Source organism: Tachyglossus aculeatus, chromosome 17 (genome assembly GCF_015852505.1).
Source record: "Tachyglossus aculeatus isolate mTacAcu1 chromosome 17, mTacAcu1.pri, whole genome shotgun sequence".
Taxonomy (NCBI): domain Eukaryota; kingdom Metazoa; phylum Chordata; class Mammalia; order Monotremata; family Tachyglossidae; genus Tachyglossus; species Tachyglossus aculeatus.
In genome coordinates, this window is record NC_052082.1 from 11,387,958 (window position 1) to 11,402,857 (window position 14,900).

The window sequence follows — 14,900 nt, forward strand, 5'->3', positions numbered from 1 at the left end:
AGCCACGCTGCCGCATCTTGGCCAAAAAACACGTGGGGTTGCTTTGTCCAAAGAAGTGTTTTCCATCTCCAGACAATTCTCAATGGGCATGGGAGAAACGAGGCCTAGTGGATACAGCCTGGACCTGGATTCTAATCCCACCTCTTCCACTTGCCTGCTGTGTGACCTTGGGCAAGTCACTTTACTTCTCTGGGCCTCAGTTGCCTCATCTGTAAAATGGGAATTACAACTGTGAGCCCCATTTGGGCCATGGACTGTGTCCAACCTCATTACCTTGTATCTACCCCAGTGCTTATCTAAGCACTTATTTGGCACATGGTAAGTGCTTAAAACAACAACAACAACCGCCCCCACCCCCCAGATTTGTTTACCAGGAAGAAAAATCTAAAAAACTGTTTGCAAACAGTTGGATGTGAGGATCAGACTGGGAGTCCCCGGAGGGAATCCTCCTCATCCTCAAACCTGTCAGACCCTAGACTTGATTCATTCAAGTATACTTATTAAGCACTTACTGTGTACACTGTACTAGGTGTGTGGAAGAGTACAGTATAACAATACACATTCCCTGCCCACAATGAGCTTATAGCTCCAGTTCATTTGGTTTTTCCCTCTAGACTGTAAGCTCACTGTGGGCAGGGAACATGTCTACCAACTCTGTATTCTCCCAAGTGTTTAGTACAGTGCAGCGTGGGTCAGTGGAAAGAGCACGGGCTTTGGAGTCAGAGGCCATGAGTTCAAATCCCAGCTCCGCCACTTGTCAGCTGTGTGACTTTGGGCAAGTCGCTTAACTTCTCTGGGCCTCAGTTACCTCATCTGTACAATGAGGATTAAGACTGTGAGCCCCCCGTGGGACAACCTGATCACCTTGTAACCTCCCCAGCGCTTAGAACAGTGCTTTGCACATAGTAAGCGCTTAATAAAATGCCATCATTATTATTTTTATTACAGTGCTCTGAACACAGTAAGCATTCAGTAAATACAGTTGATTAGCTAGGCCTAGTTTAAACTGGGTATGGATACCACACCCTCTTAGGCTCTCAGGAACTATGCACAGGGAACAGGAAAACCACTGGGTGAGAGGGGATTTTCTTTGATTTTTTTTTTTTTTTGGTGCTGAGGTATAGCTAGATATCTTTGCTGTCTCTCAAATGGAAAAATAAAAGGTGTTGGGGAATTATGTGCTAAGAATTTCAATTCCATCCTGCTTGCTCTTGGAAGTCACATTGAAAGGAGATAGTAACCTGAGGATGGGGCCTCTTGCTGGTGGTGAGGGGGTGGTCCCAGTCTAGAGTGAGGGAGAAGAGTCGGGGCTAGAGGGGGAAATGGCAAGAGGAAGAAGGTGAAGGGATTCTGACAGACCATTCACCCCGGCAAAGAAATGGTGGTGATCCCATCAAACTGGTTCAACTGGCTCATCTTGGGGATGGCAAAGGTGGTCTAGTGGGGCTGTAACCAACTCCCAAGTTTCTACCAGGTCAGGGGTTACTCAAGCTAGGGGAGAGACTGCAATTAGCAGCTCTCCTGCTTTTCCAACCCTTCAGGGCAGGTGGAACCATGCTGAACACCTGCCAGGCACTAGTCAGAATTTTTCTTTTTAATGGCATTTGCTAAGCACTTACTATGTGCCGGGCACTGTTCTAAGCACTGGAGTAGATACAAGCCAATCAGGTTGAACACAGTCCCTGTCCTACATGGGGATCCCGGTCTTAATCCCTATTTTACAGATGAGATAACTGAGACCCGGTGAAGTGACTTGCCCAAGGTCACACAGCAGATAAGTGGCGGGGCTGGGATTAGAACCCAGGTTCTTCTGATTCCTGGGCCCATGTTCTACCCATTAGGCCATGTTGCTTCTCCTCTAGGCCTAAGTGCATTTCTATACATGCATATCTCTATACGGCTTTAACAGATGCGAGCCAATTCTCTGATTCCAGTTCAAGTCACAGCAAAGGCTGATTCTGGAACTCCCAAACGGAGCAATTTTGTTCTTTCAGAGGATTCATTGCTTTTGATGGCTTTTCTTTTAACATTGCCAAGGGAGTCTCTCTCTCTCTCTCTCTCTCTCTCTCTCTCCCTTTCTCCCTTTCTCCCTCTCTCCCTCTCGAAAATTTAGGGAAATTTAAGTTTGAATGTGTCTTAGTTTTGACTGAGAGATGTCAGATACTGAGGTGATTTGGGAAGCCATACATATTACAAAAGGAAACTTACCTCAGGATCGACACTTAAGATTTTTCTATCTCTCTTGTTCTTGAAGAGTAAACCAGATGCATTTTCGGCAATCACTTCAAAATTCGGACTTGAATTCGAAGTGGAGAACTGGCTCTCCCAGTTGTAAAAACTGTGAAAATTCAAATTAGCGAGATACACATTGGATACAGATTGATTTTGTAAAATGCACTGAATTTCCTTATTAAGCTAAAATTTCTAATAAGTGGCTTAATAATACACTGGGAAGAAACAAATCCAAAATTGGTATCCATGATTAGGAGTACAAGAACACTTCTGAGAAGAGAATTAAGGTGAGCTGGGTTTAAACTCCGGTCTTTTTGATTCCCAAACCCGTGCTTTGTCCACAAGGTAACACTGCTTCCTATGCTGAGTATTATACTAAGCACGGCAGTAGACATAATATGAGCAGATTGGGGGAAGTTCTTGTCCCACAAAGGACTCAGGACTCACTGTCTAAAGAGGAGTGAGAAGAGAAATCTTATCCCCATTTTTACATCTGAGGAAGCTGAGGCAGTGAGAAGTTAAGTGACTTGCCTAAGGTCCCATAACAGGGCTAGTGAAGAATATCATCCATTGAATACTCCCAAAGCACAATGTGGCTCAGCGGGTTTAATCTTTCTGGCACCTCAGGTAAAAGTGAAGTGTAAGAAGCACCGCTAACACATATTTACAGTTTTCGTTAGACCTTCTAAAAGTATTTTACATGATCTATGTATCTAGGCTCTGGTAAAGGCTTAGTAAATTGGACTGCCTCAGGAAACCCATCAGGCTTCTGAGACTTTCACAACTGCATGGTTGGTTTGTCTGAGTAGCATGTCCATTTCCTGCTTATAAATCTTGACTGGTATATGCTTTTAGACTGTGAGCCCACTGTTGGGTAGGGACGGTCTCTATATGTTGCCAATTTGTACTTCTCAAGCGCTTAGTACAGTGCTCTGCACATAGTAAGCGCTCAATAAATAAGATTGATGATGATGATACGTTGGCTCTGTTATTGTACTCTCCCAAGTTTTTAGTACAGTGCTTTACACACAGCTCTCAGTAAATACCACTGATTGATCTGAGCTCTTTGCAGGTTGGGTGGGAGCCATATCATTACAGGCTGACAAGTTTTTCATTCTTTGAAGACTGTAAGCTCCTTGTGGGCTGGGAACTTTGTGTTATACTTGCCCAAGTGCCTAGTATATGGTAAGCACTCAATAAATATCATTGATTTTTTGCATGGCCTGATTCTTGATGGTGGAGAGTGTGGAGATGCTCTAGATTTGCAGGATTCCCAAGAGAATAATAATCAAAATATTTGAGTACACACTGGATAGAGTACATTGTCCTAGGCTCTTGAGAAAGTACAACAGAAGCGAGGAAAGAATTTCCTGTCCTCAAGGAAGTTAGACTCCTTGGACTGTGGCAGTCTGTGGCCTTGAGTTCTTCACCCCTGGTATCCGCTATTAATAGGCATGTGATGCAAGCACTAGACAGTGATCTTCTCCTTCCACTCTGCCCTGCTCAGACTCAGGCCTCTGTGCTTTGCACTGCACGTGGATAAATTAGAGAGGGTGCAGAGAAGTTGAGCGTGATTAAAGTGATAGAAAATCAGACCGATGAGGAAAAGAGAAAAGATAAATGGAAGAGAGAAGGAGGCTGCTTACTGTTTTCATGAAAATGAAAGCATCAGACCAAGCCAACGGAAATGACTTTAGCTGGACACAAGGAATACTTTTTTTGATGACTAAAATAATGATATAAGCCCATGAAGGACTTTAGAGGGTTTCCATCCATGGAGATTTTAAAAGAAACAATAAAAAAAATGTGCTTTAGGTGGTTGGTCATTCACTGGCAGAGCAGGGAGTTGGATGAGATGATCTCTGGAAATCAGTTTTGTTATTCTATGATTATTTGAGATTATTATTATTGTCTGTTATCTGAGAGCCTGTGCCCAATGTTGTCTTTTGTCTATTCCATCTCCCTCCTTCTCATCGCCGTCCCTCTCTCTTAATCTGGTTTCCTTTCGATGTTTCTCTGTGTCTCTCCTTTTGAGAGCTTTTCTAGTTTGTCCTCAAGATGCTTCGCCCCTAACCCCTGGGTTCTGATGTTCATGGCAGAAGTGGCATTTAGGGTGTTGGAAGGGGTGTCAGCATAAGGGGAGGAGAGAAATGGTCTGCAAAGGAATTTGCAGTGGGCAGAAGTTATGGATAAACACTTAATGGGGGGGTGGAAACAGAGATGTAGAGGGAAGAATAATTTTTCAGCTGGAGAAATCACTTGGTTTGGGAGCAGTATAGTTAAGAGCGATGAATGATACTGTCTAAAGTTTTAGAAGTGAAATGTAAAGGCAATGTCCATAATTTACCTCAGATCTGTGGTTCTTGGAAACAGCTTCTTTTTCCCACTGAAATAGACATCAAAGTCCTCAGTCTTCAGCCTGTGTGCGTAGTCGATATAGCCCGATAACTCCTGACCGCGAGAGTTTCGGTCACGAATGAAGATTATGGACTGTAAAAAAGTGAACAGTTTAAGACAGAGCATCAGAATCCTATTCAGCAAGCACAAACGTGTGTGTGTGTGTGTGTGTGTGTGTGTGTGTATAAATGCAATTTTCCTTTAATATATCTGCATCCACTATTTTAATATTTTAACATCACGGACTACTGGAAAGAGCACAGGCTTGGGTGTTAGGACATCTGGGTTCTAATCCTGGCTGAATGAGTTTTGGAAACTACCTCAGTTTCCTCATCTGTAAAATTGTGACTAACCACTTTTCTTCCTTCATCATGCGAGTCCCATGTGGGGGCAGGGACTGGGTCTGACCTGAGTATCTTGTATCAACCCCGGGGTAGTGCTTGGCACATAGTAAGCACCAGTGTTTTCCATTTTTTGTTGTGAGTACTGTTTGAATACACACAGACATTCTAATTTCCCCTGAGGTCCAGTCTGGAGGTTTCTGGATTACTTGAAGAGCTGTTATTAAAGTGACAAAGAATTGGTCAAATGGCATTTCAGTATCCTTGGGTTCACCTCACTTTTCTCTCTCCCTTAATCCAGGAGTGAGGAAGGGGGCTATCAGTCTTCCCCATCCCGGAGCATTGTCTCCCTTCTCTCCCTCCTGATTCCCCAGGAAGGCTCTAATTTGGAAACATTTCAGCTTTGAAGCTCAATAATGATAATAATGATGGCATTTATTAAGCACTTAGTATGTGCAAAGCACTGTTCTAAGTGCTGGGGAGATTACAAGGTGATCAGGTTGTCCCACGGGGGGCTCAGTCTTAATCCCCATTTTACAGATGAGGTAACTGAGGCACAGAGAAGTTAAGGGACTTGCCCAGAGTCACACAGCTGACAATTGGTGGAGCCGGGGTTTGAATCCATGACCTCTGACTCTAAAGCCTGTGCTCTTTCCACTGAGCCATGCTGGACATTTAAGTGCTTACTATGTGTCAAGGACTGATCTAAGTGCTGGGAAGGATACAAGGTTGTCCCATGTGGGGCTCAGTCTTAATCCCCATTTTACAGATGAGGAAACTGAGGCACAGAGAAGTTAAGTGACTTGTCCAGAAACCACACAGCAGACAAGTGGCAGAGCTGAGATTAGAACCCATGTCCTCTGACTCTCAAGCCTATGCTCTTACCAGTTAGGCCATGTGCCTAGCTTCATTTATTCATTCATTCATTCAATCGTATTTATTGAGTGCTTATCGTCAGGGCCAAAGGGAGACAATCCTGGACAGTTGAAGGCACTGAAGTTCTTAAAAAAATCTTTTCCCAATAAGCCTGACCTGAGCCTACCAAAGTACTTGGCACATACTAAGGGCTTACCAAATAACCCATATGTATCTGGTCGTCTTTCCTGAGCATTTTGGCAAGAACGTGTTGGTAGAATTAGGGAATGTTCTTCCTAAAAATGCACATTTGTCTGGGCTGAATGTGATATGGTATTGGAAAGGAGCTGTTGTATGCATGGATGGGGCATGGGACAATTGATCAGTGGCATTATTGAGCACTTACTCTCCACAGAGCGCGCCTAAGTGTGTGGAGAAAATATGATAAGGCCTAGTTGTTAGAAATCAGCCCTGTTCACAAGGAGCTTGCACTGGACAAGTAATAAAATGTGTGCTTTCCTTAGCACAGAGTTCTTCATCTTTGCTGTTCTGGCAAAATAGGAGAACTCACTGTACCAGGAAATTGAAATTCCAATGGATTTAAACCCAGTTTGGTCCTGATTCCAAACCTTCCCCTCCGTTCCCTCCTGTCCAAGCCCAGCCCAGCTGGAACTGAAACAGGCGGATCAAGAGATCAAAACCCAACAAGGGCCATGGTGCTCTCCATTGTCTCACCTTGACCGTCTTGCCAGCTGGAGTCGGCAAACCTGACTACATCCCAGTTCGTAGTACCCAATGGCCAAAGCCAGAACCAGTTTCCTCCTCCTCCTCCCTTTACCCCAAACTCAAATGCCACCCTCGTGGACAGTCCTTTCCATCAAGAGTCCAGGCGACCTCAGGTTTGGGATTATTTGAAGTGAGTCCCAAGGCCGGATTGCCCCTCCACTCTCATCGGACTTGGGACTCTCAGCCTAAAGCGTATTTTTCTGAACTTTGCAGAGAAACATTTCAACCTTGAATTCAGGAAAAAAAGAAAACCTTGCTTCCTCTTCCAAGAATCCCAGCTTCCAAATGGCTTTGGATGCTGCTGAAGGCTTCTCTGATTTCTCTTGTGCACCTGCCTGATCAGAACTGCGCCCGTGTTTTCCCTGGCAGACATTAAATTTATGGATAAATAAGCCTCTGGGCTCCAGGAATGGAAATAACCAAGTAATGCCCCACAGGACTAGGGAGGCTGTGAGAAGCTCCTTCAAAGCAGGGTCTGGGTGGAAACAGCAAGACGAGAGTCCATAAAAGAGGCTCCACTTTTTACGTGTTACTTATTGTTACCTCTTCCCTTCTAGGAGCTCGCTCTCGGCTCATTTCTGGTGGATTGTATGGGAAGGGATTTGTGTCTGTATAATAATTGTGATATTTAAGCGCTACTGTGTGTCACGCACTGTTCTAAGCACTGGGGTGGGAAAAAAGCACATTGGTTTGGATACAATCCCAGTCTCCCATGGGGCTCACCATCTTAATCTCCATTTTCCAGATGAGGTAACTGAGGCCCAGAGAAGTGAAGTGACTTACCCAAGGTCACACAGCAGACAAATGGTGGAGTGGAATTAGAACCCAGATCCTTCCAACTCCCAGGTCAATGCTCTATCCACTACGCCACACTTGCCTGTATAAGGGTGTGGGTCTCGGGGGCTGTGGATCCTTGTGTTTTTGTGGCTAGGAGGGTGGGGAAGCAGTGTGGCTCAGTGGGAAGAGCCTGGGCTTGGAAGTCAGAGGTCATGGGTTCTAATCCTGGCTCCACCACTTGTCAGCTGTGTGACTTTGGGCAAGTCACTTCTCTGTCCCTCAGTTACCTCATCTGTAAAATGGGGATTAAGACTGTGAGCCCCCCCCCCCAGCCCCGTGGGACAACCTGATCACTTTGCAACCTCCCCAGCTCTTAGAACAGTGCTTTGCACATAGTAAGCGCTTAACGCCATTATTATTATTATTATTATTATCATTACAGATTACGTGTCTGGGCGAGTGTGTATGTACACGTGGGTGAATACCACGTCAGCAGCTGCCTCCCAGTTTCCTCCTGGATGAACAATTCTGCTCTGTGAAGTTTTCTGCAGGTGTCTGGGGGTGTCAGCTGGCCTCTGTTTATTATTGCTGAGCTGTGTACAGGAGGCCAGCCAGGGCCATCAGGAAAAACTCTCAGCAAATCGGGTCAGGGAAATGAAAACAAAGCTCGTTCGGCGGGAACTTTCAGGGTCTGGGGTTTTGCTGGCAAAGGTTTGCCCTCGCTCCACTTGAGGTGCTACTTAAAAATGTCCTCGTGTTTGACTTGGAAGCGACTTCACAGAGTGAGGCGGTGGGAGATATGTGCTCCAGAGAAACAAGATGAAGGCAGGTGTGCTATTTTTTTTTTTCTCCCCACCCCCCTCCTCTGGTTTCACCAGAGGAACACCTCGTGGGCCTGCTTCTGAGAGGTGGTGCGTTTCTTTTTCAGAAGTCTGTTTGTTTAGCTTGTTTTCTGGGGGGGAAAACATCCCTGTGAAAATAGGCAGGATTCATTTGCATGAGTTTGAACTTTATTTTGTTCAAACATCTTACTCGTAATTGAATAAAACACGAGCACCTGTTTAAATGTCAAATCTTTCCTTCCCAGCCCGCAGGGACCCAAGAGTCAGACCACGGTTCTGAGCAGCAGGATACGTTCCCTGCCCGGCCTTTAGCTGAGCATCACGCCAGGCAGAGAGAGCTACGTGAACTTTCTAATTACTTAATTCCAGAAGGGATGATGGCGGTACCAAGAGCTCACCAATTAATAGTTGCAGCAAAAAAAATAAATAAATCAATTCAGTAGTGGTGATGGGTTTCCCTGAGCCATCCACACTCCCTCACCTAGATACGCTTGAGGTCTTAAATGTGGGAAACAGTGTACCGAGCCCAGGGGAGGATAGAATCAATCATATTTATTGAACGCTTACTGTGTGCAGAGCACTGTACTAAGCGCTTGGGAGAATACAACAGACACAGAAGCAGTGGGCCTTGTCTCAAACATCGCCTCGAGGTCCCAGGGACTCACCCTGGTTAGGAGTGGAGAGGGCAGACACCTAGAAAAAAATCCAACAGCCTAAAAGCAAAGACAGTTATGAGCCCAGTAAATCCACCCATATGATGCTCGCACTCCTCACTCCTCCAGGCCACCCTGTCCAGAAAAATATACCCTTCTTCTTATCAATCAATGGTGTTTACTAAGTGCTGACTGTGTGCAGAGCACTGTACTAAGCGCTTGGGAGAGTACAATATCACAACTGGTAGCCATGTTCCCTGCCCACAATGAATCAGTGTGGCTGAGTGTCTGAGACAAGGCCCACAGCTTCTAATAATAATAATGATGATGATGATGATGATGGCATTTATTAAGTGCTTACTATGTGCAAAGCACTGTTCTAAGTGCTGGGGAGGATACAAGGTGATCAGGTTGTCCCATGGGGGGCTCACAGTCTTAATCCCCATTTTACAGATGAGGTACTGAGGCACAGAGAAGTTAAGTGACTTGCCCAAAGTCACACAGCTGACAGTTGGTGGAGCCGGGATTTGAACCCGTGACCTCTGACTCCAAAGCCCGGTCTCTTTCCACTGAGCCATGCTGCTTCTGTGTCTGTTATATTGTATTCTCCCAAGTGCTTAGTACAATGCTCTGCACACAGCAGGCATTCAATAAATACTATTGATTCCATTCTCCCCAGGGCTTGGTACACTGTTTCCCACGTTTGAGACCTCGAGGCTTGGGAGAAAGGACTTGGGTTCTAATCCCAGCTCTGCCATTTGCTGTGACCTTGGGCAAGTCACCTTAAGAGAAGCAGCGTGGCTCAGTGGAAAGAGTACGGGCTTTGGAGTCGGAGGTCATGGGTTCAAATCCCAGCTCCGCCAACTGTCAGCTGTGTGACTTTGGGCAAGTCACTTAACTTCTCTGTGCCTCAGTTCCCTCATCTGTAAAATGGGGATGAAAACTGTGAGCCCCCCATGGGACAACCTGATCACCTTGTAACCTCCCCAGTGCTTAGAACAGTGCTTTGCACTTAGCAAGCGCTTAATGCCATTATTATTTGTTGTTGTTATTATTATTCTCTGGGACTGTTACCTCAACTGTAAAATGAAGGTTGAGTGTGAGTTCCATGTGGGACAGGGACTGTGTCCGACCTGATTAATTTGTATTTACCCCAGCAGTTAGAACAGTGTTTGGCACATAGTAAGTGCTTAACAAGTACCGTAATTATGATAATGAGCTAACAGTCTAGTCTCCTCATTCACCCAGGGCTGGTCTGGCAGAGCATCGGGTGGGAGATGAAGAAGAAGCTCTCTCCGTGTGTCACTGAGGTGGCTTCCAGCCTCAACAGCATAAGAAGCAGTGTGGTCTAGCGGAAAGAGCATGGGCCTGGGACTCAGAGGACCTGGCTTCTAATCCCCTCTTCACCGCTTGTCTGCTGTATGACCTTGGGCAAGTCACTGCACTTCTCTGTATCTATTACCTCATCTGTAAAATGGGGATTAAGACTTTAAGCCCCATGTGGGACAGGAACCTGATTGTGTGGTATCTGTTTTAGTGCTTAGTACAGTGTATGACACATAGTAAGCCTTTAAAAAATACCATAAAGTCCCTAGTTCACCAAAGCCTGCATCTTGATGAATGCTCAGCTGGGAGATAAACCCCTCTGTCCCCCCACCCCATTCTATGTCCTCCATCTCTCCAAAAGAGAACATTAGGTACAGGGAAACATGACTAACTTTTGGGTGCTTTTTTTTTAAAAAAATTCACAATCGCCTCTACTCACACAACGACTTTCATCTGCGTGTCTCTTTAACTGCACTTCTCAAATGCTCTTCAGAGCCACAGCATCCTCTCAGTTTTGTAAGAACCCCCAGCTGGGTCCCAGGAATGTTGGCCAGAATTTGGATTTAATCTTATAAAAGTGCCCCTGGGGCTGTGTAATATCCATGAAAAGTAGACATTTTTTAAAGGTCTCAATTGGGGTAGAAACATGAGGTTAAGAGTGTTTCGGAGCCAATGTTCTCGGTCTTATGTCAAGAAAACCTGAAGAACTCTGAGGAGCAGAGACTCTTTGTGGGTTTTAGGAGGCGGGGATGGCCTCATTCAGACAGGGGCGTCCAGAGGGGTGAACTTTCAGAGCCAGTTTGTCTCTGACACTGTGGAGACTGTCTCTTAACTCTGTTGTACTGTACTCTCCCAAGCGCTTTGTAGAGTGTCCTCCACACAGTAAGTGCTCAATAAATACGGTTGACTGACAGTTGAACCTCACAGAAATATTCAAACTGCTTCTCTTCTCAGCTTTTAATCTGAAAAGGCTTTCTCCAGCCTCCTACCTCCCTTCCTCGTTCTCCTCAGCTCTCCTTTTGGCACCCCAGATCTATGTCCTGCTCTCTTGACTTCATCTCTTTTTCCTCTCTTCAGAATTTCACAGCCTTGTCTTTCTCCCCGTCCCCTCTCCATTCAAGCCTGCTCGAGATTTCCCTCAAACCAATCTTGGGGAACCAAAACTTCTCCTCAGTATCCATTTGCATCTCTGCTGTTTCCTTTCCAGGATTCTTGGATATTTCTGTGGGCTCCAATCTGGCCCTCTGCTCTTTCTATCTGTCTCTCTCCAAATCCTTCAGACTAGCTCCTGTCTTTTCCTCTCTGAAAATAGCCTCAAGTCTCCAATGACCTCATTCCAGCTATATCCTTTCTTCTTTGGAAGCTTGCTGTGGGCAGGGAATATGGCCACCAAATCGTTTGCTCTCCCAAGTGCTTAATACAGTACTCTGCACACAGTAAGGACTAGTTTATCTTGTACTGTTTATCTTTTCTCTTGTAAGGAGCAGAAAGTCTGTGGGTTTTGGGTACCCTGGGTCACATGTCCAAAGTGGGTTCGCGCTCCTAAGAGAGAAGTTGAGTCAGAAACCCCCTCTGATCACAACTGTCGGCCTCCTGTAGAGCAGAGCCGGATGCTGAACTTTGACTGATTTCTGGGCCAGCTCAGTGGGGTGGTTGTAGCTGTAAATCATAGGATGGTGATGGTGATTTATTAGAGTAATCATGAGGCTTTTCTAGCTGGGAAATAGTCCCACAGGAGTGTGGAAAGTTGAAGACTCTGAGGTCCAAATAAATTCCACACACATTCCTGGCATGCAGAACATGGAAGCCTAGATCTGGTTTTGCCTGGAGCACAGATCTGAAGGCATATTGGGTCAGCTGGGGTGTGCGTTAGGTTGGGATTCTAGCATTCGCTGCTGATAATTCTGTGGTGCCCCACATAGCCCCCATCTTGGGGTGTGACTGGGACGGCCTCGTTTGGAGACAGCGTGGAGGCCGGCAATACTGACCACTTCAGGCTCAGGATCAGGGAGTGAGGGGAGGAAGGGGATTCCAGGAGGGCTGGGGAATTTAAACGGGAAGGGGGTTGCAGGCAAGGAAAGGAAGGGAGCAAGAAATCAAAGACGTGACAGTTGAAAGTGAGGTAAAGGAAGAAGGTTAGATGGGGAGGAGCACAGAGAGCCAGCTAGGGTAGAGTTGATGACACCTGTCTACGTGTTTTGTTTTGTTTTGTTGTCTGTCTCCCCCTTCTAGACTGTGAGCCTGTTATTGGGTAGGGATCGTCTCTGTACGTTGCCGACTTGTACTTCCCAAGTGCTTAGTACAGTGCTCTGCACACAGTAAGTGCTCAATAAATACGATTGGATGAATGAAGAGAATAGACAGGTAAGGATCTCACCCTCTTTAGTATTATAATAATACTAGTGGCATTTACCAGTTCTCTTATTGTTATAGAGAACCTTCCCAAGCACTTAATACAGTGTTCTGCACACAGTAAGTGCTCAAATACCATTGACTGATTGAAGTGCTTACTATGTGCCGAGCATTGTAAGCTCGCTGTGGGCAAAGAATGTGTCTGTTAGATTGTTGTACTCTCCCAAGCGCTTAGAATGGTGCTTTGCACACAGTAAGTGCTCAATATATATGACTGACTGTACTAAACATAGGATAGGTGCAGTGTAAGCAGAACCAGAGACAGTCATTATTCCTCATGGGGCTTACAGACTAAGGGGAGAAAGAACAGGTATTTATCTCCACTTTTACAGATGAGGAAACTGTAGCCCAGGGAGGTCAATTGACTCGCCCAAGATCACACAGCAGACAAGTGGCAGAGCCAGGGTTAGAAATCAGGGTCTCTGTCTCCCAGGCCCGTGCTCTTTTTCACAAGGCCAGGCTGCTGCTTCCAAAATGAACGGAATGCACATTTCTGCCTATGCATATAAATTTATGTGCTAATATGTTGCTATGCTGTCGGAGGTGTTTAGCCATTTGTGTCACTGGCACATGCCAGAAAGGAATAACGTCACTGAAGAAGCACTTGGCATGTAGTTGTGGAGTGTGTGAATCTTAAAAATGAAAGGCAAAATAAAACCCCCAACTTTACTTAGAATTTTTGAAATGTAAATCATTTTTCCCTGCATTACAGAAACAACCCACCAACAATTGACCTCCAAGTTCTACATATTTTAAACCTAAAAACTCCGTAGCCTGGTTTTAATGGAGGCATTTGTTTTACATCATGCCTTAGATTTTTCCCAGAGTGAGTTGCCTGGTAGTGTACCCTAGAGAGAGTCCCGCCCTTCTCTTTTCTTCTCCTTCCCTTGTCCTAGAATTTCTCTCTGAATCTGGAGGTAAGAAGAATATGTGCCTTCCCAATTCCAAGTCAACATGGGAAAATATCTCTCTCACTGGTTTGTAAATGACATGACAATGTGCAAATCCACCTTATTAGAGTGGTCCAAATGCAAGAACGCTTTTGGAGGGTAACTGTCCTCGGATGCTTGTAACAAGCTTTGGGGTTGCCTAGTGACAAATGTGAATTTTTCAACAAACACTCTAGAAGAAAAGCATGTTGTAAACTCGGTGGATCAGAAGTGATGAAGTGTCATACAGTCAAGCCAGTTCAAATCCACTTTCCCAAACCCACTGAAGCAGTATTCTTCAGAGCGAAGCTGTTTGGAAAGTACAAAGAAACAAATCTTCATTCAAACTTCCCATTCCTTTTGGTATAGGAATATGTAGGTAGACTGTGTCTGACCTGATCTTGTATCTACCCCAGTGCTGGGCATACAGTAAGTTCTTAACACACAGTTGTGCACATAGTGAGTGCTCAGTAACTATGATTGATGAACAAATACTACTATTAAATTGCCTGGGAAAACCTCCTGGACCCGATTTGATTTTAAGAGAGCTTTGAAGATGGGAAGGGCTTTGGATGTGATCAAAAGGTTGGCAGTCAGAGAGCTGAGAACAAGGCACATTGAGCAGGTTTTGCTTGAGGAACTAAGAGTGCAAATTGGGGTGTGGTGGGAGAGGACATGGGATAAGGGAGGGGAATTGATTGAGTGGCTTGAGACAGTTGTTAGTAGTTTCTGCTTGATGAGAGGAGGAATGGGTAATTATTTGAGGTTTTGGAAGGATAAGGTGATGTGTGCAAGATGATATTTTTAGAGAAATGACCTGGGACGCCAATTAAGTTTGGAATGGGGAGGGGAGAGAATAGAAGCAGGGGGATGAGAAAGAAGGGAGAGCTAGTAGTCCAGCACCTGGACCAGTGTGGTGGCTATCTAGATGTTAGAGAAGGAGCGTGGCTCAGTGGAAAGATCCCGGACTTTGGAGTCAGAGGTCACAGGTTCAAACCCCAGCTCTGCCAATTGTCAGCTGTGTGACTTTGGGCAAGTCACTTAACTTCTCTGTGCCTGTTACCTCATCTGTGAAATGGGGATTAAGACTGTGAGCATCCCGTGGGACAACCTGATCACCTTGTAACCTCCCCAGTGCTTAGAACAGTGCTTTGCACATAGTAAGTGCTTAATAAATGCCATCATTATTATTATGGAGAGGAAAGGGCGGATAGTGGATGTATATGGGAAGGAGAATGGAAGCAGTGTGGGGTAGCAGATAGAGCATAGACCTCAGAGTCTAAAGGACCTGAGTTCTAGCCACCCAATCGTACTTGAGTGCTTACTGTGTGCGGAGCACTGTACTAAGTG

At 45.4% G+C, this 14,900-nt stretch overlaps 1 protein-coding gene across 1 annotated transcript in view; it reads right to left on the reverse strand.

Annotated features, from left to right (window-relative positions):
- The window catches only part of CFAP299 (cilia and flagella associated protein 299), a 167,479-nt gene that overhangs the window by 7,096 nt on the left and 145,483 nt on the right, over positions 1-14,900 (reverse strand). The window contains exons 4-5 of the mRNA XM_038759583.1: positions 4,580-4,722; positions 2,209-2,338 (exon numbers count right to left, since the gene is read on the reverse strand). Of these exons, the coding sequence (XP_038615511.1) occupies positions 2,209-2,338; positions 4,580-4,722 (273 nt within the window). The remainder of the gene's footprint in view (positions 1-2,208; positions 2,339-4,579; positions 4,723-14,900) is intronic.